The sequence below is a fragment of the Artemia sp. Qi Xiang Cuo genome, chromosome 17 (assembly GCF_049724085.1).
Source record: "Artemia sp. Qi Xiang Cuo chromosome 17, ASM4972408v1, whole genome shotgun sequence".
NCBI lineage: Eukaryota > Metazoa > Arthropoda > Branchiopoda > Anostraca > Artemiidae > Artemia > Artemia sp. Qi Xiang Cuo.
Window position 1 is genome coordinate 16,834,247 of NC_142810.1, and position 26,722 is coordinate 16,860,968.

Consider the following 26,722-nt stretch of genomic DNA (forward strand, 5'->3'; position numbering starts at 1 on the left):
ACAACCCTTACCCCCAGACTCTGCGGGATTCTGTCCACCCAAAAGGTCTTATTATATGATCTTTGGACGATGTTTTGACAAATGTCTATCTAAAAATTTTCATCGGATGTATTTGTGGAAAATACGACGTGGCGGGGGGGGGAATGCCCCCTATCACTCTGAATCTTAAAAAGAACTAGAACATCTAATTTCTAATGCAATGAGCCCCCATCAGGAGTTTATACGACCACCCTTTCCATAAAAACCTTATATGCCCTCAGGGCATAAATTACAACCCTTTTGCTGAGGGCTGTGGGGGGGGGGGGGGGAGTTGTCATTCTGAAAGATAAAATTTCCAGACCTTTCAACTAGGCTGAACAAAATGGCTATCTGCTCTCCGATCACTTTGAATCTTAAAAAGGGTATTAGAAAATCTGATTACCAATCCAATGAGCTCCCTCCGAAGGGTTATACGACCACCTTTTCTGTAAAAACCTTGTATGCCCCCAGGAAATAACTTAAAACCCTTGTCTTGAGGGGTGTGGGGGGGGGGGGTGTCATCCTCAAAAAGGTCCATTTCTTGACCTTTTAACTATACTGAACAAAATGGCTATCTAAAAATTTTGATTGGATATTTTTGTGGTGGGCATGGAAGGAGGATTAGTTGCCCACCAATTACTTTCGAAAAATAAAAGGGGCACTAGCCCCTTCAATTTTCAATCGAATGATCCTTTTTCAAAGTTTCTACAACAAGAAATCGCCATCTCAAAATTTCTATCAGATGCATTTCGGGAAATTACGAGGTGTGTGTGTGTGTGTGGGTGGGGTTGTGCACCCTCCAATCACTCTGAATCTTAAAAGAGGCACTATAAATTATGTTAACCAATCCAATGAGCCCCCTCCGAAGTTTATACGATCACCATTTCTATATAAAGCTTATATACCCCAGGGCATAACTTAAAACCCTTGACCTGAAGGCTGTAGGGGGGTTACCATCCTCAAAGACATAATTTGTCTTTGGCATATATGGTTCCTATGGAAGGGATTCTCGTATAAACTTCAAAGAGGGCTAATTCTATTGAAAATTGAAAGTTCTAGTTCACATTTTAAGAGTCAAAAGAGATGGTAGGGCACAGCCCCCCCCCCGTCACGGCCTTTTTCCTCAAACCCATCTGCTAAAAACTTTGCGATAGCCATTTTCTTATAAATAGTTCAAAGACCATATAACGAAAACTCCGGAGCCGACACAGCCCCCCAGGGCCCGAGGGCAGGCGTTGTAAGTAATGCCCTGGGGCAATATATAGTTTTCGTGGAAGGGATGCTCGTAGAAACTTCAGAGAGGGCTCATTTGATTGGAAACGGAAAGTTCTAGTTCAGTTTTTTGAGAGTCAAAAGAGATTGGAGGGCAACTACCTCCCCCCACGCCCCTTTTTCCCAAATTGTATCCGATACAAACTATTAGTTAACCTATAAGTTAAAAATAGTTCAGAAGTTAGATAACAAAAACTCATGTGTTGACACAACCCCCCAGGGCCCGAGGGCAGGCGTTGTAAGTTATGTCCTGGGGTATATATGGTTCTTATGAAATAGAGGCTCATATAAACCTCAGAGAGGACGCATTTAATTAGAAATTGAAAGTTCGGGATCACTTTTTAATAGTCAAAAGAGATCCGAGGGCAACTAGCCCCCCCCCCCCCCGCCTCCACGCCTTCTTTTTCCAAACCCATCTGATGGAGATTTTTGAGACAGACATTTTGTTAAAAAATAAATAGTTCAAAGGTCGGAAAAGAAAAACTCCTGTGTTAATACAACCCCCCAGGGCCCGGGGGAAGGCGTTCTAAGTTATGCTCTAGAGGCATGTATGGTTCTTATGAAAGGGATGCTCGTATAAACTTCATAGAGGGGTCATTTGATTGGAAATTGAAAGTTATAGTTTACTTTTTATAAATCAAAAGTGATCGGAGGGCAGCTAGCCCTCCCCCCCTTTTTCCCCCAATGCATTAATAAAAATTTTGAGGTAATCTTTTTCTTAAAAATAGTTCAAATTTCAGATAATAATAACGCTGGTATCGACAGAGCCCCACCGGGCCCGGGGGCAGGCTTTGCAAGTTATGCCCTGGGGGCATATAAGGTTCCTATGGAAGGCGTGGTCGTAGAAACTTCAAATAGGATTCATTTGATTGGAAATTGAAATTTCTAGTTCACTTTTTATAAGTTAAAAGCGATCGGAGGGGAGCTAGCCTCCTCCCCCCACCCCTTTTCCCCCAAATGTACCAAATAAAAATTTTGAGATTGACATTTTGTTAGAAATATTTCAAAGTTTGGATTAAAAAAAACCGATGGCGACACAGCTCCACAGGGCCCGAGGGTAGGCGTTGTAAATTATACCATAGAGGTGTATGGTTGTAATGGAGGGGATATTATTACAAACTTCATATAGGGCTCATTTGATTGAAAATTGAAGGTACTGTGCAAAACGGTTCCGGGTTTGAATCCACCCCCAGCCCTGGGGGAAAGGGCTGTAAGTTATGTTAGCAGGTCATCGTTAACATATAAAGCTTCTATGGAAAGCGTGGTCGTATACACTTTGAAGGAAGTTATGCCCTGGGGGTATATGGTTGTTATGCAGGGGATGCTCGTATAAACTTCATATAGGGCTCATTTGATTGAAAATTGAAGGTGCTTTGCAAAACGGTTCCGGGTTTGAATCCACTTCCAGCCCTGGAGGAAAGGGCTGTAAGTTATGTTAGCAGGCCATCGTTAACATATAAAGCTACTATGGAAAGCGTGGTCGTATACACTTTGGAGGAAGTTCATTCAACCGGAAACTGAAATTTATTATGCCCCTTTTCAGAATCGAAAGTAATGAAAAAGTAACAAGCCTCTTGTGCCTTTCCCCCCAAAATGCATCTTATCAAAACTTTTGAATAGCCGTTTTGTTCAAATAGTCGAAAAGTGAAATTACTGTAGCTTAGGGACTGACAAATCTTCCCTAGCCCCAGGGCAAGGATTGGAACCTATGTAAGTAGCCTAATATTAGAATGTAAGATTTTTGTGGAAGGTTTAGTCGTATTAATTTTGAAAGGTGCTCATTTGATCAGAAACTGATACATCTAGTTGTTTTTCAAGAGTCAAAAGTGATCAATAGGCAACTAGCCCACATCCCGCTTTTTCAAAGGGCATCCCGTCAAAATTTTCAGATCGCCATTTTGTTCAAAAAATTCAAAGGCCAAATGACTATGCTTCTGGGGTTGAATCCCCCGCCCTTAACCCAGGAGAAATTGCTCTGAGTTACGGAACTTGCTTATTGTTACTTTGACACTTTGTTTACTTCAATACTTGGATTTAGTGATTTATGGTGCAAGGGCTGTAAGTTATGCAAGTTGCTTATTGTTACTTTGATACATTGGTTACTTTGATGCTTTTTTTAATTTTTTATTTTTTTAATTTGGTATTGTTACTTTGATACTAGTTTTGATAATTTGATGAACATTTGATGTTGAAAAAAAGACTTGATTTTGAAATAAGGTTATTTTAAAAACTTGAAACTTTTTGCAATCAAAAACGGACAAAAATTAATTAAAAAAAAACTTTCCGTGAAAGAAATTTTGCAAAGAAAAGTAATGTTCATTTTAAACTTAAGCTCAGCAGATACAAATACCTGTTAAAATTCAAACTCAAAACGACCAGAAATTACTATTAAAGAATAAATGAAACCCAAAACGAACAGAAATTAAAAAAAACATTCATACGAAAAAATCAATTTTATTACAAATATTTTATTTGTACTTAATACTGAAAATAAAGATTAAATTTACAGTAAAATTTTTAACTGATGAGCTTTCAGCAATTAATACCATTATACATCAAATATTCAGTTTAATTTATTAGTTCTATTTAGAGTTGTTCAAGACGAATAAAATTTCACTACAAACAAGAATTTGGATAATGCCCTCTTCCTTAACTTTAAATAAAAACCAAAAGTCTACTGCGTCATTGACGCTTCACTGACAACGAATGATATTACAGTTATAATCTTTTTTAGTTTTTACAGTATTGAAAATAAAAATAAAATTAGAATGAAATAGATTCTTGAACTGATGAATCTTTCAACAGCTAATATCGTTATACATAAAATATTCAACATGACATTATTTATACTTTCCAAAACTGTTCAAGAAAATAAAAGTCCAAAATAGGGATAAAATCCTTTTTAATAGACAGTGTATAATAAATTTCACAAAAAATACCAGATATTTCGGTCAAATATACAGTGACCGTCATCAGTAGTAAAACTGAGCAGTTTTACTACTGATGACGGTCACTGTATATGTGACCGAAATATCTAGTATTTCTGTGAAATTTATCACTGTCGATTAAAAGGATTTTATCCCTATTTTGGACTTTTATTTTATCGTCATGGAAAGGCAGTGTGGTCTCCGAAATTATCTACCAAGACTATTCAAGACGCATATAGTTTTCAGTAAAGCGCCAACGACGCAGTAGGTTTTAAACTATTACAGAGAGAGAAGGAGGCGATACCCAAACTCTTGTTTGTAGTGATTTTTGTTCATCTCAAGCTTGATTTGCATATTCAATTTTAGTTTCACTCGCTTTAAGATTTATTTATTCATTTACATTAATATCTATTGTATGTTTGTTTGCATTGATATTTTATTGAACTTCTGTTCGTTTTACGTTTCGTTTAAGCTTCAGCGGCAAAATATTTTTTTCTTTATAAGAGTGATTTTCCCATTTAATCGAGTCGTCAATCTCTCTAAGACCTAATTACTCATCTGCATTGTTATTTGTTGTATGTTTTTTCCTATGATTGTTTATTTGATTTGTGTTCATAAAAAAACATCAAAGTAACCAATGTATCAAAGTAACAATAAGCAACTTGCATAACTTACAGCCCTCTCAATTTCCAATTGAATGAGCCTCTTTTGAAGTTTCTACGACAACGCTATCTATAAAAACCTTATATGCATCCAGGTCATAACTTACAACCTTTGCCTTGGGAGGTCTGGGGGGTTTGTCATCCTGAAATACATCATTTCCGGAACTTTCAACTACGTTGAACATAATGGATATCTCTAAACTTTGATTGAATGTCTTTGGGGAAATGGTGGGCGTGAGAGGGGGGCTAGTTGTTCTTCAATCGCTTTCGACTATTAAAAAGGGCACTATCCCTTTCAGTTTCCAATCAAATGAGCCTTTTTTGAAGCTTCTGCGACAAAAAATTTCTATAAGAACCTTATATGCCCCCAGGGCATAACTTACAACCCATGCCCTGAGGGGGTTATCATCCTAAAAGATCTGAGGTCAAAAACTTTGAACGGGTTGGAAGCAAATGACTATATAAAAATATCAAGTGGACATAGTTAGAAACATGAGTGTCGTGGGAGGGGTGTTAGTTACTCTTCAATCGCTTTTAACTATTAGAAAGAGCCTTGGCGCTTACAATACCCAATCGAATGAGCCCTTTTTGAAGTTTCTACGACAACGCTTTCTATAAAGAAAACCTTATATGCCCCCAGGGCATAGCTTACAACCCTTGTCCTTAGGGCTGTGGGGGGGGGGGGGGCTGTCATCATTAAAGACCTGATTTCCAAAACTTTCAACTATGTTTATTATAATGGCTATCTAAAAATTTTGATTGGATTTGTTTAGGGAAAAGGTGGGCGTGAGAGGGGGTTAGTTGCCCTCCAATCACTTTCGACTATTAAAAAGGGCACTAGCCCTTCAAATTCCCAATCAAAGGAGCTCTTTTTCAAGTTTCTATGACAAAGCTTTCAATAAAACCTTATATGCCCCCCAAGGCATAACTTATAACCCTGGTTCTGAAGACTGTGGGGGGAGTGTCCTGCTCAAAGATATAATTTCCACAACTTTCAACTGCGTTGAAATATTAAATAGTTGATGATATTAAATATCTCGGGATAATACTAGATTCAAGTTTATCATTTAAAAGCCATGCAATTTATCTTCGAATGAAACTGGCAAGAAATATTGGTATGATGAATCATCTGAATTTTGTTCTGCCGTTTTTTGCCCTGAAATCTCTTTATCATTCTCTAGTGCATTCATATATAAATTACTGTCCCATTATTTTTTTGAATACTTCTAAAACTCATATTCTTCCTCTTAAGAGGTAACAAAATAAAGCTTTGCGTCTATTGAAAAATTGCCTGCATAGCCCGTTTTCTTACGCTGGTAAATCGTCAACAAAAAGTATGTATCAAATTTTAAATATCCTTCCACTGGATATTTTCTCTTCTTTCCATTCTGTTCTTTATATGATTAAACACGTTCAAGGTCTTTTGCCTGAGTATTTTTATTTGCATAATAATTTTTTTCAGGATGATAATCAGGTTTTGCATGCATATTGGACTCGTGGCAGTTCTGTTGTCTGTCAGGCTTTAATAAAATCTGAAAGGTCCCGTTTTTCACCAAGGCATAGCATTATATATTGGAATAAATTGGAATAATTGGAATAAATTTCATAGTTTTATAGATTTGAATAATTTGTTGGTTTATAATAAAATTAGATTAATGAGTCATTTAATCAGTAATTATTAATTTGATTCATTTTCTGGGGTGGATGCTCCTCATTTCACTTTATTTATTTGGTAATTTTGATTTTTTGCGGATTTTGTTTGTTGTTACCGTACGGAGAGTTGAAGAGAAATCTTTTTATTCCAGTATCTGGAGATAGTATTATTTATTTATTGTTGAGTGTATTTAAACCCACACACGAGTTATTCTCACTGTGGGTCATTAATTTGATAGTTTTGTCCAAAAATTTTTATTGATTAATAAAGAACTTGAACTTGAACAAAATAACTATCTCAAAATTTTTAAATTTGTGCTTTACTGAAAAAATTCTTTTAAATGTTTTCACTTTTATAACTTTAAGGGGGGATCATTGAGAAATGTTGGTACCGTATCTTTATTGAATTTTTTTTTAACAGCGAATGCGCTCCTCTATTAATTGAAAAATACATTCCCCCCCCCCTATATTTTCATGAATTGACTACATTGGGGAAACCAACGTTAAAATATCCTTTGAGGCCCAAGCGTGTAAAGAGTATACACTATAAAACGTATAAGTAAATTAAGACCTAACATAAAGAAATTAGAACCAGAATCATACCATTGAATGTCCGATCAAGACGACACTAGTTGGTCTATTTTCTCCTTTGTATAAAGAAAGAACTTTTTCAATACAGTGTTGTAGATAAGACGACTGCTTTTCAAGAGTTCCTCCGTATATGGCAGAATATTCACCAGAAAAATCAACAGTGAAAAAATCGAAGTGAAATCGAGTCGCGTCGTCAATAGCTTTTCGGAGAGCAACAGAGGCCAGAGACCGAACTAAAACAAAATATAAGTTTTTAATGTAAGAAAATGTATTCAAAAAATGTACTTTGCAAATTTTTGGGGAAGGAGGTTGCTGGACAGCCAAACTCCTAGGCTATATGACTACAAAGTTTAGAAATAGGAGTTGAATAATTCGGTACACTGTATCATCGACATTAGCGTTCTGACGCTACTTTTTCCACTCCTCCTAATTGTATTTATAGGTTCTAGACTGGTGCTAATAGTTATGACAGACACGTGAGCAGCAAGATGTTTTGAGTCACCAAATCGGGAAGCATTGACGAGGGAATCGGCAAAACAGCAAAACCAGACAAAGAATTTTATGATGAGTAGATTTGCGGACAATCCACCCTGCGCGCAAACCAAAGAGTAGGATACCCTCAATACCATATGGCAAATTACAACACTTCTATTCAGCACCTTATCTCAGCTGAAAAATGTGTGTCTCATTTATTTATTGCAGAAAAGTGTACAATGGATAAATTTTTCAAACAAAAAAGGAGGAAAATGTGTAAAAAATTCTATTTTTTGGGGGGGTGGGAAGGAAGAAATTATTTTCTAAGCCATGTATGTATTTGGACCACTATTTTTAAAACTTTTCACAGGGGTGTCTTTGGATTAATGTGGACAGGTATTTTAGTATGATTTTTGTCACTGGTGTACAAAATCAAAAGTCTCTAATCTCCCTCCCCAGCCTTAGTTGTTAAACTCACTCACAATATTACAACTAGGTCTTTAGTCTATTGAGTTTCACACCACTAGTGTTGAGACCCAGCGCTGCCAGGTATAAGTACAACAGGAATTTCATGGTTCTTTATTGCTTAGATGATTTACATTATTTCCTTCAACATAAGATTAGCGGTATAGAGAATAGTAGGAGAACATGAGATTACAGAGTACGGTAAGGGAACATCAGATTAATAAGAAAATAAAGTACAGAGACGTTAAGCATAGAACAGAGAATAAGAACAAAATTTTGAGCATTAAAAATATAATTTTCCTATATTTTATTTATCTTATTCACGATGTCCAGCGTTACCAGGTATAAATAAAATAGAAATTCCGCAGCATTTCCCATACCTTAAACTTATCACATGTGATTCTTCGACATGAGAGTTTAGAGAATAGTCTAATAGAGAGTCAGAGAATAGGGTATAGAGATGTAAAAAGTAAAATAGAGATCAAGAATATAGAGTAGTGTGTTGATTACGGTTTTTTTTCTACACTTTCTTCACCTTTTTCATGAGACCCAGTATTGCCATGTAGAAACAAAAAAGGATATTCCATAGTATTTTCCATTCTTTAAATTTATTTGTATAAGTTCCTTCAACATAAGAGTCTAGAGAAAGGTCTAATAAAAAAGAGAATAGGGTATTGAAATATAAACAGAACATCAGAGAATAAGAATATAGAGAAGAGCATAGAAAACAGGTTTTTTTTATGCTTTATTTACCTTCTTCATGATATGCAGCATTCCCAAGCATAAATAAAATAGAAATTTCATAGTATTTTCCATTTCTTAAATTATTTGCATGTTCCTTCAACCTAAGAGTTCAGAGTAAAGTCTAATAAGAAAAGAGAATAAGTTATGAAGGTGAAAAGAGTAGAATAGAAAATGAAAATGCAGACGAGTTTTACAGACAACAGGGTCTTTTTTATACTTTATCTGCCCTGTTCATTAAATCCAGCATTGCCGGGTATAAATGAAACAGAAATTTTTAGTCTCCTTCGTTTCTTAAATTAGTTAGTCGAAATAATTAATACTTAGTCGAAGTAAGAGTAAGAGAATAGAGTACAGAAAATAATGTTTTTCCAAGTTTTATTTATCTTGTTCACGAGAAATAGCTTTGCAAGATATAAATGAAACAGGAATTCTATAATCTTTGCCATTTCTCGAATTATTTGTATTTTTTCCTTTAGCATGTAGTATAAGAGTAAAATAGAGAACAAAAAAAGAGCAAAGCACTAGAAAATTTTCAAAATTTGTTCAGCCTACCTTGTTCATGAGATCCAGCGTTGCCCGGTATGAATAAAACGGGAATTCCAAAGTATTTTCCATTTCTCAAATTATTTGTATGTTTTCCTTCTCCATAAGAGTAAAGAGAATAGTCTTCATAAAACTTTTCAACTGTTTCAGGCAACCCAACTTTCTGTAAAGGAGAGTAATTTCAACTAATTAAAGGATCCTAGAGACATTAAATTCGCCAATTTATTCAAAAATTCAATTTGAAAATTCCTTCAGTCAAGACTGCTGCACTGGTGCCATCTACAACTAAAAATTTCGCAAGTTTTAGCCAAACACGCGCTTGATGTTAATGTTGCCAGAAACCGCCGTTAAAAATTTAAGCATTGAGCTGAGGACTTGAGCAAAGAAAAATCTTTCTTAAAAAAACAACAGTACTGTGCCTAATAAAGGCTTGTTAAATCAATCATGAAACTTAACATATTCATAATAGCATGCTACACATCCCAAGTGTTTGATGTTAGTGTCGCCACACATCCCAAGCAAAAGACGCGGTTGATGTTAGTGTTGCCAGAAACCAGCGTTAAAAATTAAACATTAATTTGAGGACATGTGCATAAAAAAAAAAAAAAAAAAAAAAAAAAAAAAAAAAAAAAAGCATCATACCTTATAAAGGCTTATTAAATCAATCATGAAACTTAACATTTGCATATTCCTAATAGCATGCCACACATCCCAAGCGTTGCACATTCCCAATTGCATATTGCATATCACATATTCCTAATATATTGACTTGGCTTAAGTCCGAATGGGGCCTCTTCTTATACTTGGCTTGAGTCCCAACCATAATTGAAGGTCATTTTGGGGCCTCTTCTTTTACCTATCTATTGATATAACTCCTATATGAACTTCTGTCTTCTGCCTGACAGAGATGGTATGGCCTGTTGAGATATGATAAATTGTCTTTCCATCTGCTTGGTGGGAGAGCATCTTCTATGGCAAGAACCTTGCATACATCCTTCAAAGATATTTTCAGGATACAAGTGCTTTCCATACATTTAACATAAAAAATTAAGCACAAAAAAGTTGTAAAAGCTCAACACAGGACAACCAAATTTGCCCCCTACTTAGGGTATTTCCTATATGGTCAAAGGCTGTAAACTTAATCACCTTGATCCATTTGAGAGCTTAAGGGTTCTCCAGACCTGCAGTGCTGTTGAGCTGATGACTCCCAGTTGAAGCGCCCTTGAATTGATGACTGCCTGTTCTCCCACTCCTTGTCAAGTTGGTATTTTAAAGACTGGATGAAGGAAGCGCTGACAGTTGAGTCCTTCAATTGATTCCAGTCGTTTATGACTCTTCTTGAGAAGTAGCCTATATTTGACGGATTCTCGATCGGGAGCTTAACTTTGGCACCTTCTTGGAGTGTCCTCTTGTGTGATAATGGCTGCCAATGAAGATGGTAGATTTTTCCTTTTGAAGTTTGTAGGTCAGCCTCATATCGCTACGCACGCGTCTGTACACGAGGGTAGGTAGCTGAAGTCGCTTGAGCCAGTCCTTATATGAAGCTGACTTTAGGGTTTTTATGCACTTTGTTGGTCGCCTCTGGACATTTTCGGTAAGCCATAAATCTTGCCGAAAAGAGTTCGAATTGCCATCTCTACAGTCCTGGAAGGAACGTTAAAACTTTACTGATGTATTAATACTGATAAAATTAACTACCAGGTGTTATTCCTAGTTTATTTTTTTTTAGATGAGCATTATTTTGTTAATTTGATAGATTTAGCAATTTTATATTCAGATAATTTAGACACTTTAGTTTTCACAATTCATAGAATCTAGAAGAAGAGTCATTAAAACAGATTAAAGTGAGAGTATGCAATAAGCCATCCAGCTTAATGTACTGTGATTCAATAAAAAAATACAAGTTGCAAAAGACTGGAGACATGAAGTTTAGAAAAAAGTTCCCAGACTTATTTTTGAGCTATAAACCTATTTCTAAAAGTCTTATTTATCCAGCACAACACTTTTTTAGGTTCACAAACAGCGAGGTCCCAGTCAAGGCTAATACGGTAATTGAAAACAAACCAATGGTGTTGGAATGGGTTCGACAGGCCATGTGCCCACTTTAGTCCTCCAATCATACAGACTGAAAATCCTTACACGATTCTGGTTCAAATAAGACATTACATGTCTGTCTTTCTGCTAAATAGAGTTGGAGAGAACAAAAAATGGTTCGTTGGATGGCAGGGGGTGGGCTTTGGCTTATGTGGCTCTCTAATGAGACAGATCAAAAATTATTGTTTAATTATGGTTCAATATTGTTTAATTCTGCCCCCCCCCCTGGGGAGTGGACTATGTAGGAGCCCAATTTGTCCCTCCAATGAGAAAGATCAACGTTCCACAGTGAACAAGGTGCAACAGACCTTCCTTTCTGCAAAAAGTTGAAGGGATGGAATGAGGTACTGAAGACTCCATGGACCCACATTTTACCTCCAAAGATACATTAGAAATCGTGGCTTGTTTCTGATTTGATCAATATAGTACCTGTCCACCTTTCAGTAACGAAATATCTACAAGTCAGCTGCTGCAAAATTTAACATGCACTTGGCTTAGTTTTTACAGTCTAAACCTAGCTAAATTTTAAAACTCTTCAACCAAACTCTAATTTGTATGGTAAGCACCTAGTTTTATTCAATAACAGTGTTACATTTGATCTATTCTAAACTCAACACTATAATAACAAAAAACAAATACCATTTAATTCCCCATTCAACAATGTTTCCAAATATAATTGCTTCTGCCATGGAAATTGCATCCAAGTCACCTGTCCCCTATTGGGCCAGATATGGCCCAAGACTACATATTAGACTTTACTTTTTTGTCCTTTTTTTTATTGGCATCATTTAGTATCATGAACCAACTGCTAATAGAAAATAAATACAAAATGTAATAAAAATTAAAATAATTGGTACAGTTTGTCTATTGTATGTGGCTGCATCTGGGGGGAGAATCCCACCAGGGGGGAGGAAGAGGGCTAGGATATAATTGTCACAGAAGCCACTCTTATTAAAAAAAAACTATTGAATAGGGAATTAAAATGATACTACTCAGGTTCCTACCGTTTGTTCTAAATTATCATTAACATATCATAGTTTAAGACCTTACTAAAGAAGTAAAAAGCCTGTAAGCAGTAAATTTTTGGGGCAGTTGGATTATTTTTTTTTAGGTTAAATATATATATATATATATATATATATATATATATATATATATATATATATATATATATATATATATATATATATATATATATATATATATATATATATATATATATATATATATATATATATATATATATATATATATATATATATATATATATATATATATATATATATATATATATATATATATATATATATATATATATATATATATATATATATATATATATATATATATATATATATATATAAAAGATTTTGTGAAAAGATTTTCCTCTAGCTAATTTTTTAAAATGTTGGATTGATTTGTAAGCTTAAAATCACAAAACCATTTGATTTTCCATTTCACACTTTTCTCAAAGATACTACTGTTACCACTACTACTCACAACTCACTCCAGCACCAAGCCACAAAGCTGAGCACTCTCCTCTTCTATCCCAATCTACAAAAAGCTTCCCTCTTTACCCTCTCCCAAGAACTTCAATTTCCTTTAAATCCTTCCTTAGGACCTCTTCCCATCCTATTTGAGGATGACTTACTTTTGTTTGGCATGGCTGAAAAAGATAATCTTTGGCAATATGTCATCCTCCACCTACAAAATATGTCCAAGCCGTCTCAACCTTCTCTCAATACTACTAAGGTATGTGAAGCTGTCCACCTGATCAATAATTGTTTCATCTTGACTTATTCCTAGCCTTAGCGACTTAATCTTCTTGACATTGATTTTCAAACCTATATTTGCAACCTGAACTCTCAAAACCTCTAAAAACTCATTCATTTTGCAAAAAATTTATTTGGGACAATCAAGCCATCTGCATTACGCAAGTCTAGGAGAGTTTTACTTCTCCATTTGATTTGATTCACTCCCATTCCCATAGAACATTCTCAGGACAAAATCCAACAAAATGCTCTAGATAAATGGGGATAGAATATAACCCTCCTTCACTCCTTATTCAATACTAAACCAGCTACTAACCTCATTTCTTACCTTAACCACTGAAATATTGTTCTCATGCAGAGTGCTAATCATTTTTATGAATTTATCTGGTACATCAGACAAGTATTTTCTCTTAATTTCTTAACATACCAATACAGTATTCTATTATTAGATTGTCTGACTGAACTTTCTAGATTCTTGGGAATTTTATACATTGTTTACATTTCACATCTGCTTAATTCATACTGTAATGTCTTCTCTAATTCCATTACTTTCCTCTCATTATTATATGACCTATCATTCAAGTACCTTTTGTAAAAACCCCTCCTCTTTCCTACCAAGCTTAAAGCGTTTTCACTAATATTCCTAGGTGTGTTTCTAATTTTTCCTCCCTAAGACACCATGTGCTACTTCACAAACTATTTCCCAAAAATCGACCCATCCATTTTCTACACTGTCGAAGGGAATGACCTATTTATTAACTGTACAATTTCATCCCAGCTCCTCATAAAGCCTTGATATTGAACTAGACTTTTGATGAGACATTAGGGGATGCCAAGATAGGTAAATTCTTGGTTTTCTTGATTAACTTGTATGATAAAGGTGAACATGCCACTTATGTACATTTAACACTTATTCAAAATAGGCTATACTAATTGGAGTCCTTACAAATGCAAAAACCTCCCCATATTTAAGTAGGCCAGATATAGCCTTAGGCTATACACACGCATATGCTAGTTTTGTCTCTCAAATTAGCTTTATTTGGTATTATGATCATATGGTTGATAAGAAAAAGTAACGCAAAATAATCCAACCCAACTAAACTAGCAACTTTTTGCTGATTTTGTCAGCAAAAATCAGCAATTTTGGCTTTTTGTTGATACCTGTCTTAACATCAAAAAAAGTGCATTTTTCTTAATTTTGACTTGAAACTTCTTTTCCCTGACTCTATCTCTCCCAAGTTCTTTAAAAACCGGGATTTAGCCAATGAATAAGGTTAAGAATATTTTCTTTTGGTCCTATTTCAGAAAGCTTTATATTTATACTTAGGCTGTATAGTTTATCCAAATTTATCATAGGGCAGTGCCCTTTTGGAAAGGGAGAGGGCATAGGTAGATAAATCTAAGCCCCTCCCTGATGCATAATTTAGGCTCTAGAACCAACCCTTAAAATTTCCTCCAAGTACCATACCTCAACTACTTTCTAAAATTGTAGAGTCTCTTCTAGAATATTATGGGTTGGGGTGCATTTGCAAGGCTATCAATTGCTATATTTGGAAGAGTTTTAAAAGGTGCATCAGCTGGAATGTTCATTTTTTAGCTAGCAACTTATTAAAAAAAATAACTCCGAAAATAACAGTACAAAATATAATACAAACAAACAAAATCTTGCTTTACTTTTCTAGGACTAAATTTTTTCTCTAGGCCTACTGGGTAACTGTATAGAAAAGCAACTCTTTGAAGGGTTACACTAAAACAAAAAAATAGTAGTACTATTTCATTCCTGAATAGATACTCTTTCTTCAAAATATAATATTTAGCAGTCTAAAAATATGACCCCCCCCCCCACTAAAAGCCCTACAAGTAGCACTGAATGATATATTTCTATGTTATTTTTCATCTCTTGATGTTTTGTATTTCTTTGTCAAAAGCTAGTTGTATTCTTGACCTGTCCAAAGCCAATAGTGTCAATTCACAGAAATTAAAGGAGGGGAGGCAACAATACATTTTTTCAAAATCTGGGTGGGGGTAATTTTTCATTTTTTCCAAGTTTTCAATGAAAGTACCAAAAAAGACCATCATTTTTAATGAAAATACCCAAAAAAGGGTGTTTTCAAAATCTATGGGGGGGGGGGGGCAAAAATTACCTTCGGGGACAAGCCTCCCTTTTCCCCTGATTGATACCACTGTCCCAGGCATTATCTGATCACACATGAACAGAGATCATTTGAATAAACATAGGTCTTACCTAAAATGACTTAAAAGTATAGATAACAGTGGAAGGACACATGACAATCTAATTAATAGAAAAATGCTGTAGGTAAAAAAATAAGAATTTCATTGATTTTTTATATTTAAATATAGATTACGGCTATATATGGACCCATTAGGGAGGAGGGAATGTATTATCAGAGTAGCAAATGTTGTATTTGGAAAGAACATTAATTGGGAATTGGGTGGTACTAATCTTTTGTTATTATAGTGTTTTTGGTAAATATTTCAGGTAATTTGCAGTGAGGGACAGATATAGGCTATCATATTCTATAGTTATTTAAATATTTTGTGTTTATATCTATATTATCAAGTTCCCCAGGTGGCTTTTTGAGTCTCTAATAATTTTAGTTAAAACAAAGCATGTTACCATGATGACATAAAAATACACCCTTGATGCAGGTTACCATGTACATTACTATGACAGCTTGGAAATATACATGATGGTTATTGCTGACAATATTTAAAATATGAAGGCACACAATTTTAAAATAAGGAGAAATTAAGATGTTTATAAGAAAAGAAAAAGTAAAAAAAAGTGAATGAAATTAGAAACACATAGAACACCAGTTAACTACAATTTTGTGTATAGTATGAAGTAAGAATGGGTAAATAAATATGAGACTCCATGAGTAATACTAGGATAAGTTTAAAACACCTTATCCCAGATTTCACACAGATTCCTATTTTTATGCTCTTTCCAAATATAATAATTAATTTACTTTCAAATGCATCCCTCTCCCCTACCTTGACACAGTAGCAGATCCAGGGGGATGGCGAGGGGGGCACGGCCCCCCTAAAATAGTCTAAAGTAGTGTAATTTGCTTAATTAACACAAGTTTGCATTAAATTATCTTGCTCCTAATGCAAGTTTATTGGATCAACCTATTTTGCACCCCCCCCCCTAAATAAAATCCTGGATCCACCCCTGGCTTGACAGTCATATATATATATATATATATATATAGCCCTAAAAATATGTAAAAACTATAAGAAAACACTGAAATAATGAAATTCTTACTTTATAATATGTAGGAGGTTTTATTAATCAGATTATCATGTTGCCTTCCTTTACTATACACTTTCCAAAATCATTTTGGTCCTAGATTACAATTGCACCTCCTCAAAAATAAATATTATGAAATTCTTAAAGTAACTTTAAAGAATTATAAAATGAATTCTTTAAAAGCACTTCACTTTAACATCACCTCTAATTTGCAAAAATATAGCCCAAATTATGTTTTCTGTGCATTGTCTATATATTACTCTTTTCTTCAATACCTTACTCAAAATAGTATCATCTCTGACAGCCAACATGGTTTCCAACCAGGAAAACTGGTAGAAACTAACTTCTTAGATACTTATGAGCAGATTACCCAACTTCCAGACAAAGGCTTTCTTATGGACTTGATTCTTTTGGACGTACCTAAAACTCTGTATAGGTGTCTATACAATTGGCTTTGATCAAAGTTAAGAGCAGTAGGAATAAATCTAGAGTTAGTAGATTGGATAATGGACTTCCTGGTTAGTAGAACCTAAATGGTACAACTCTTCACAGCAGATGGTGTTCCTGCTTATTCATGGAATTCCAAAGTCCTCAGTGTGTTCCACAAGGAACTGTTCTTGGGCCAACAATGTTTATTAGTCATATAAATGATATAGTATCTGAACTCTGCTACTACCTAACTCTCTTTGTTAACAAATCAAAACTATTCAGTGTCTCTGACAAATCATATATATATTCTTGCCTTGATCATAAACAGGCAAGGGCAGAAAGATGTTTTTTTTTAATATTTCAAAGAGCGTCATGATTTGCTTTGGTTAAAATTAATCCACAACACCAAATACAGCATAAGGGACAATCTGACATCATACACCTATACCACTTCCAATTTGTACCAGGAGTAAAAACCTATGAATCACTATAGATAATGTCTTTAAGTTCCATGAGCAATATTTACTAGTAGTCTTCAAAGCAAATCTGATCTTGGATTTATTAGAATAATTATCAACAGCTGATTATATAGAACCTTGCTGAAGATTCCTTTTTTCTGAAGAGAGCAGCTAATAAATATTTACCATTTTTTCTTCCCTAGCTTAGAGTGTTACCTAATGCCAGGTGCACATTTTGTTCATCCTGATATCATCAACTGTGAGATCCCACTGTAGTTATTTTACATGAATGATCTCTATACTGTCATAGGCAGCTACTCTAGACTCATTAAAAGCTACAGTCATCAATGATTGACCAGTGTCAACTGGAAGGTGAATTGGGACACAAATATTAACTGAAATTGACATACCACCACCACCAACAAATCTAAAGAATGTTATCACCACCTTACCTTGCTGGCAATTATGATTTGAGGATAAATTATAATTTCATTTATCTCCTATAGTTTGAACTACTTAAGAAGCTGAAAATTTTTCAACTTGGTAGATTTGTTAGCCTAGACATGGATGTTCACCATATGGCTAATATGGGAATAAAGTTCATTTGTAATGCAAATGGATGTTATATTTAGATGAGGATGCAATTCTAGGTGCATAGGCTATTTGCACATTAGGGGGGTGGGGGTATATATTCAGTAAAGTTCTACCAAATCATATTATTGAGTTAGGACAAAAGTCAATACACCGTTCGATCCTTTTTTATGCTGATTACAAATATAAGGTAAAATTCTACTTTAGTTACTTTTGGCTATCTTGGAAAGGGGTTGGGTTAGGAAAATGAAACTTTCAGGGATGGATGTACATGCTAAGGTTTGTCCCGGGACGGTTCTTTGACGTACCTACCTCCACTCATCCCCCCCTCTATATAATGGTAAATTACTGCACATTACTAGTTGTTTTTAACTCATATTTCATCCTATATTACTATCATAAATATAAATCACTGCTTACCTTACACAACTTCTGCTTTTAACCTTGTTCATTAAAATATATTCCAAAATCCTATTTAAATCCTAAGCCATTTAATTTTCAAACCATGCTGACTTTCAGTATGGTATATGAAACCCGGTTAGTTGTGATGTCACACTTGCCTTATCAGACACCCTGCTACCCTTATCAGACACCTGCTACCCTTAACGGTAGCAGGCACATGCCAAACGACTCTGTTGATAAGACCATTTAAACTGTATTAATTAGGGAAAGGATTTCACAAGAGAGATCAGTAAAAATAACCTAATCCTTTTTAGAGGACAAATTATGTCATAGGAAGATGTTTAGGAAGCATTAATAGATAGAGTGCTAAAAACATCAGAATCGACTTCAGAGGACACATTATATCACGGGAAGAGGTTTTTAAAATCCCCCTTCCCCCCAAACTCAAAATTTCCAAAATTTTACTTTAGAAGCTTTTAAATATTTCTAAAGCACTAATAGATAGAGTGCTACAAGTTTCAGAATTGACTTCAGAGGACACGTTATATCACGGGAAGAGGGTTTTAAAATCCCCCTTCCCCCTAACTCAACATATTCAAAAATTTTATATTAAAATCTTTTTAAATATTTATAAAGCACTAATAGATAGAGTGCTAAAAACATCAGAATTGACTTCAGAGGACACGTTATATCACGGTAAGTGGTTTTGAAAATCCCCCTTCCTTCCAATCTCAAAATTTTACAAAATTCTTCTTTAGTAGCTTTTTAAATATTTATAAAGCGCTAAGACATTGAGTGCTAAAAACATGAGAATCAACTTCAGAGGACACGTTATATCACGGGAAGATGTTTTTAAAATCCCCCTTCCCCCCAAACTCAAAAATTTCCAAAATTATAATTTCGAATCTTTTTTCAATAGTTCTAAAGCGCTAATAGATAGAGTGCAAAAAACATCAGAATCGACTTCAGAGGACACGTTATATAACGGGAAGAGGTTTTTAAAATCCCCCTTCCCCCCAAACTCAAAAATTTCCAAAATTTTAGTTTATAAGCTTTTTTAAATATTTCTAAAGCACTAATAGATAGAGCGCTACAATTTTCAGAATCGACGTCAGAGGACACGTTATATCACTGGACGAGGGTTTTAAAATCCCCCTTCCCCCCAAACTCAAAAATTTCCAAAATACTACTTTAGAAGCTTTTTTAAATATTTCTAAAGTGCTAAGACATAGAGGACTAGAAACATCAGAATCAACTTCAGAGGACACATTATATCAAGGGAAGAGGTGTTTTAAAACCCCCCTTCTTCCCAAACTCAAAATTTTCTAAAATTCTACTTTAGGAGCTTTTTAAATATTTCTAAAGCGCTAAAACATAGTGCTACGGGAAGAGGTTTTGAAAATCCTCCTTCAAGGAGGATTTTCAAAGCACTCTACGGGACGAGGTGTTGAAAATCCTCCTTCCCCCCCAACTCAAACTTTTCCACAATTCTACTTTAGAAGGTTTTTTAAATATTTCTAAAGCGCTAAGACATAGAGCGCTAGAAATATCGGAATCGACTTCAGAGGAAAAATTATGTTATGGGAAGATGTTTTTGAAATCCCCCTTCCCCCAAAATCAAACTTTTCCAAAACTTTACTTTCGAAGCTTTTTTCAATAGTTCTAAATCTCTAAGAAATAGAGTGCTAAAAACATCAGAATCGACTTCAGAGGACACGTTATATCACGGGAAGTGGTTTTTAAAATCCCCCTTCCTCCCAAACTCAAAATTTTCAAAAATTATACTTTAGAAGCTTTTTAAATATTTCTAAAGCCCTAAGACATAGAGTGCTAAAAACATCAGAATTGACTTCAGAGGACACGCTATATCACGTGAAGAGGTTTTTAAAATCCCCCTTCCCCCCAAACTCAAAATTTTCTAAAATTCCACTTTAGGAGCTTTTTAAATATTTCTAAAGCAATACTACATAGAGTGCTAAAAACATCAGAATCGACTTCAGAGGACAAATTATTTTACGGGAAGATGTTTTTGGAATCCCCCTTCCCCCAAACTCAAAATTTTCAAAAATTATACTTTAGAAGCTTTATAAATATTTCTAAAGCTATAATAGATAGAGTGCTAAAACATCAGAATCTACTTCAGAGGACACTTTATATCACGGGAAGAGGTTTTGAAAATCCCCCTTCCCCCCAAACTCAAAATTTTCAAAAAATATACTTTAGAAGCTTTTTAAATATTTATAAAGCACTAAAAGATAGAGTGATAAAAACATCAGAATCGAATTCAGAGGAAACGTTATATCACGGGAAGAGGTTTTTAAAATCCCCCTTCCACCCAAACTCAAAATTTTCAAAAATTGTACTTTATAAGCTTTTTTAATATTTCTAAAGCACTAATATATAGAGAGCTAAAAACATCAGAATCGACTTCAGAGGACACGTTATATCACGGGAAGAGGTTTTTAAAATCCCCCTTCCCCCCAAACTCAAAATTTTCCAAAATTCTACTTTAGGAGCTTTTTAGATATTTCTAAAGCGCTAAGACATAGACCGCTACAAACATCAGAATCAACTTTAGAGGACAATTTATGTTACGGGAAGATGTTTTTTATGTCATTGGAAGATGTTTTTGAAATACCCATTACCCATTGAAATTTTGACAAAACAACATTTTACCTTAATTTTCAGTTATCAGTTTCTTTTTCTCTGGCTATAGTTCTGAAAATGCAATTTCAGTTATTTGAGTAGAATCTTAAGCCATATCAATGTTTTATTTCCAAAATTTAGGAAATGTATTTGCATATATTTAAAACCTTATAAGTTGGGATTGAGAAAAATTTTGAAGCTGAAAACAATTTTGTTGTACTTCATTTAAACAGAAGATCTATTTTGCAAGGTTCCGTTGCTATAACTCACAAATTTTTAAAGGTTACTCAAAGTTTTAGAAATCCTCCTTACCATTCATCCCATTCCCCCTTCATACTCTAAACTCTGGTTGATAATTTGAAATTTGAAAAGCCTTATTTTCCTTAAAAAAGCTTCTAAAGTATAATTTTGGAAAATTTTGAGTTGGGGGGGAAGGGGGAATTTAAAACCATCTTCCCGAGATCGAACGTGTCCTCTGACGTCGATTCTGAAACTTTTAGTGATCTCTATATTACTGACGTATAACTATAAAAAAATGATTATAAATTAAAATTTAGGACATTTTTGAGTTTGGAGGGAAGGGGGATTTTAAAAACATCTTCCCGTGATATAATTTGTTCTCTCAAGTTGATTCTGATGTTTTTAGCACTCTATGTCTTAGCACTTTAGAAATATTTAAAAAGCTTCTAAAGCATAATTTTTGAAAATTTTGAGTTTGGGAGGAAGGGGGATTTTCAAAACCACTTCCCGTGATATACCGTGTCCTCTGAAGTCGATTCTGATGTTTTTAGCACTCTATCTATTAGTGCTTTAGAAATATTTAAAAAGCTTCTAAAATAAAATTTTGGAAAATTTTGAGTTAGGGGGGAAGGGGGATTTTCAAAACCTCTTCCCGTGATATAAGGTGTCCTCTGAAGTTTATTCTGATGTTTTTAGCACTCTATCTATTAAATCTAGAGAAATATTTATAAAGCTTATAAATTAGATTTATTAACTATTTTGAGTTAGGGGGGAAGGGGGAGTCAAACAACATCGTAACCGAAACTACGGTGTCCTCTGACGTCGAGACTGATGTTTATAGCACTCTCTGTAATAGTGCGTTAGACATGATTAAATAGATCCTAAATAAGAATTTTAGAATATTTTTATTGAGGGGGGAAGGGGGCTTTTCAAAACCTCTTCCCGGGATATAAAGTGTCCTCTGAAGTCGATTCTGATGTTTTTAGCACTCTATGTCTTAGCGCTTTAGAACTATTGAAAAAGCTTCTAAAGTAGAATTTTGGAAAATTTTGAGTTTGGGAGGAAGGGGGATTTTCAAAACCACTTCCCGTGATATAACGTGTCCTCTGAAGTCGATTCTGATGTTTTTAGCACTCTATGTCTTAGCGCTTTAGAAATATTTAAAAAAGCTTCAAAAGTAAAGTTTTTGAAATTTTTGAGTTGGGGGGAAGGGGGATTTCAAAAAAATCTTCCCGTGATATAATGTGTCCTCTGAAGTAGATTCTGATGTTTTTAGCACTCTATCTATTAAAGCTTTAGAAATATTTAGAAAGCTTCTAAAGTAGAATTTTGGAAAATTTTGAGTTAGGGGGGAAGGGAGATTCCAAAAACATCTTCCCGTAACATAATTTGTCCTCTGAAGTCAATTCTGATATTTGTAGTGCTCTATCTATTAGTGCTTTAGAAATATTTAAAAAAGCTTCGAAAGTAAAGTTTTGTAAAATTTTGAGTTTGGGGGAAGGGGGATTTCAAAAACATCTTCCCGTGATATAACGTGTCCTCTGAAGTTGATTCTGATGTTTTTAGCACTCTATGTCTTAGCGCTTTAGAAATATTTAAAAAGCTTCTAAAGAAGAATTTTAGAAAATTTTGAGTTTGGGAGGAAGGGGTATTTCAAAAACCTCTACCAGTGATATAACGTATACTCTGAAGAGTATTCTGATGTATTTAGCTCTCTATGTATAAGCGCTTTAGAAATATTTAAAAAGCTTCTAAAGTAGAATTTTGGGAAATTTTGAGTTTGGGAGGAAGGGGGATTTTAAAAACCACGTCCCGTGATATAACGTGTCCTCTGAAGTTGATTCTGATGTTTGTAGCGCCCTATGTCTTTGCATTTTATAACAATTTAAAATAGTGTTGAGATTAATATTTAGTAAAATTTTGAGTTTTGAGAAGGGGGGAGTTAAAAAACATAATCTCATAACATACATTTTCCTCTTAAGTCACTTACAATCTTTGTAGCGCTTCATGTCTAAGCACCTTAGAACTATTTGAAAAACCTTCTAAAGTAGAATTTTGGAACATTTTGAGTTTGGGGGGAAGGAGGATTTTCAAAACCTCTTCCCGTAGAGTGCTTTGAAAATCCTCCTTGAAGGAGGATTTTCAAAACCTCTTCCTGTAGCACTCTATGTTTTAGCGCTTTAGAAATGTTTAAAAAGCTCCTAAAGTAGAATTTTAGAAAATTTTGAGTTTGGGAAGAAGGGGGGTTTTAAAAACCTCTTCCCGTGATATAACGTGTCCTCTGAAGTCGATTCTGATGTTTTTAGTACTCTATGTCTTAGCGCTTTAGAAATTTTTTAAAAAGCTTGTAAAGTATAATTTTGGAAATTTTTTCGTTAGGGGGGAAGTATGTTTTTCAGACCAATTCCCCGTGATATAACGTGTCCTCTATAGCTGATTCTGATATTTGTAGCGCTCTATTTATTGTTGCTTTAGAAATATTTAAAAAAGATCATTAAGTAAAATTTAGTAAATTTTTTTGTTTGGAGGGACGGGGATTTTTAAAAACCTCTTCCCGTGATATAACGTGTCCTCTGAAGTCGATTCTGATGTTTTTAGCACTCTATGTCTTAGCGCTTTAGAAATATTTAAAAAGCTTCTAAAGTATAATTTTGGAAAATTTTGAGTTTGGGAGGAAGGGGGATTTTCAAAACCACTTCCCGTGATATAACGTGTCCTCTGAAGTCGATTCTGATGTTTTTAGCACTCTATCTATTAGTGCTTTAGAAATATTTAAAAAGCTTTTAAAATAAAATTTTGGAAAATTTTGAGTTAGGGGGAAGGGGGATTTTAAAACCCTCTTCCCGTGATATAACGTGTCCTCTTAAGTCAATTCTTAAACTTGTAGCGCTCTATCTAATAGTGCTTTAGAAATATTTAAAAGATTCTAAAGTAAAATTTTGTAAATTTTGAGTTTGGGGGGAAGGGGGATTTTAAAAACCTCTTCCCGTGATATAACGTGTCCTCTGAAGTCGATTCTGATGTTTCTATCACTCTATCTATTAATGCTTCCTAAACATCTTCCTATGACATAATTTGTCCTCTAAAAAGGATTAGGTTATTTTTACTGATCTCTCTTGTGAAATCCTTTCCCTAATTAATACAGTTTAAATGGTCTTATCAACAGAGTCGTTTGGCATGTGCCTGCTACCCTTAAGGGTAAGGGTGTCTGATAAGGCAAGTGTGACATCACAACTAACCGGGTTTCATATACCATAAAGAAAGTCAGCATGGTTTGAAAATTAAATGGCTTAGGATTTAAATAGGATTTTGTAATATATTTTAATTAAAAAGGTTAAAAGCAGAAGTTGTGTAAGTTAATCAGTTATTTATTTTTTTTATAGTAATATAGTATTAAATATTATATAAAAACAACTTGTAATGTTCATTACTTTACCTATATAGAGAGGGGGGGGGATGAGGGGAGGTCGGTACTTCAAAGTACCTTCCCGGGACAAACCTTAGCATGTACATCCATCCCTGAGAGTCTCATTGTCCTAACCTAACCCCTCCCCAAGATCGCCAAAAGTAGCTAAAGTAGAATTATACCCGAATTTATATCTGAAATGAGTTTCAACCCCCCCCCCCTATATAGGCCAATTCAGGGTTAGGTTAGGTATATATAGGGGGGGCTGAAATTCATTTCCAATGGAAATGATTATTACATTTGTAATCAGCATAAAAAAAGGCATGGAATGGTGTATTCACTTTATTCCTAACTCAATAATATGGTTTGGTAGAACTTTACCATATATTCTGTGAATATATAGGTTGTAAGAAATTCATGAATTTCTTGGGAAAAACAAGGAAAGAAGTGAAGATAAAGGCTCTCTCCCTACAAAATGTGTTAACTAGGATTATTCTGCATATTATGGAGTAAGAAATGCTTTCTTGATATGTTTCCTTATGTCTGTCTGGACTCCTACACTTAAAAGACTGGTTGGATAATTTAAAGATTTGTATATATATATACTGTCAGATTAGCCATCTGGTGGTATCCCCCTAGACATAGGCTAGGTTAGATAGCCTACACTTTGAGGCTGGGTTGGTTTAACTTACTATATAATGAGGATATTCAAACATGTAAGTCATAGAGCATTTATTTTCTTCTGTTCTCAATATTGTTTGGAATAAACCTGCAAAAGTTATGAAAAGTAAAAAGCATCCTAAGATTGTTGTCCCAATCTTATAAAACATCATGCATTCGAATTGAAAGTTAACACGTATCTTGCCAATATGCGATGGCTGGTATTTGCGACATCCAAGGCCAAAGACTCTTCTGCTGAAACTGCGGCAGCTCTTAATTAATGATTTTGAAAATTGCGACTGTTCGTTGGATCCAGCTAAACCTAGTTGGTTCAAAAGGCCTTTAGTTGGGCAAGCTAGGCCACTTAAAAAGTTAGTTGGCTCTAAAATTTTTAGTTGGAGCTTAGGCTACTTAGTTGGCTTTCTCACAACAAGTTTGATCATTCCTTTCTATTAGAAATAAAATTTCTTGATTCCTCCTTACCAAATTTGTAACAAATTAACATTCTTACAACATGTTTAGTTTTGTTTCTCCACAAGAATTTTATTCCTTCCTTTGAGCATTGTAGATTTTTCTCCATTCTGTAGTACATAGGGCATGCTAATTACAGCTTAAGTGTTCTTCCTCCTCCTGAACACTGCTAGTAGGCTTTTTTAGCTTCTTAGTGATTCAACGTAAATCTCTGACGTCTTTCTGAATCTCTCAAAAAGTGACTACTGCTACTTTATCACCGTCACTTATATATCACCGTCTCATATTCAAAAATATTCCCGAGGATATAGAAACAGGCCGTTATAATCCCGATTAGAAAACAAGGCACACCTCCAAATTTAATCAATTCCTACAGGCTTATTTCACTACTACCAGTGCTTGGAAAACTTTTTGAAAAGATGCTACATAGGAGGTTAGAATGGCTTGTGAAAATTAATAGAATTCTACCTAATTCCCAGCCTGGCTTTCGTATGGGGCGTAATACTGTAGACAGTGTATTCCAGCTTGAAGTAGCTGCAAGAAACACCATAGATAGCGGTGAGATCATGACAGCAGTCTCAGTTGGCTTTGAATCAGGTTTTGACCACGTTTGCAAGCATTTCATCTGTCAAGTTTTAAAAGGGATGGATTTCCCAGATGGAGTCATTAAGTTCCTATTCAATTATCTATCTGGTAGAAGCTACAAAGTCTGGGTGCAAAATGAGCTATCCAGTATTTCAGCACTACATGTTGGACTCCCTCAGCAGTCCATATTCAGTCTTCTTCTTTTCTTATTAGTTTTAAGTGAGCTTCCGTTTAGCAGTGATTTAATATCCAAGCTTGAATTTGCAGATAACTTAGTTCTTTGGTCAGCAGGTAGAGATGTAAACTTTGTTTTCAATAGTATTAACTTAGCATTATATGAATTAG

At 34.6% G+C, this 26,722-nt stretch overlaps 1 protein-coding gene across 1 annotated transcript in view; it reads right to left on the reverse strand.

Annotated features, from left to right (window-relative positions):
* The window catches only part of PGAP1 (GPI inositol-deacylase), a 122,868-nt gene extending 97,383 nt beyond the window's left edge, over positions 1–25,485 (reverse strand). The window contains exons 1-3 of the mRNA XM_089103053.1: positions 25,354–25,485; positions 9,359–9,512; positions 7,136–7,356 (exon numbers count right to left, since the gene is read on the reverse strand). Coding sequence (XP_088959179.1) covers positions 7,136–7,356; positions 9,359–9,512; positions 25,354–25,386 — 408 coding nt within the window. The 5' untranslated portion in view covers positions 25,387–25,485. The remainder of the gene's footprint in view (positions 1–7,135; positions 7,357–9,358; positions 9,513–25,353) is intronic.
* Positions 25,486–26,722: the final 1,237 nt, after the last annotated feature.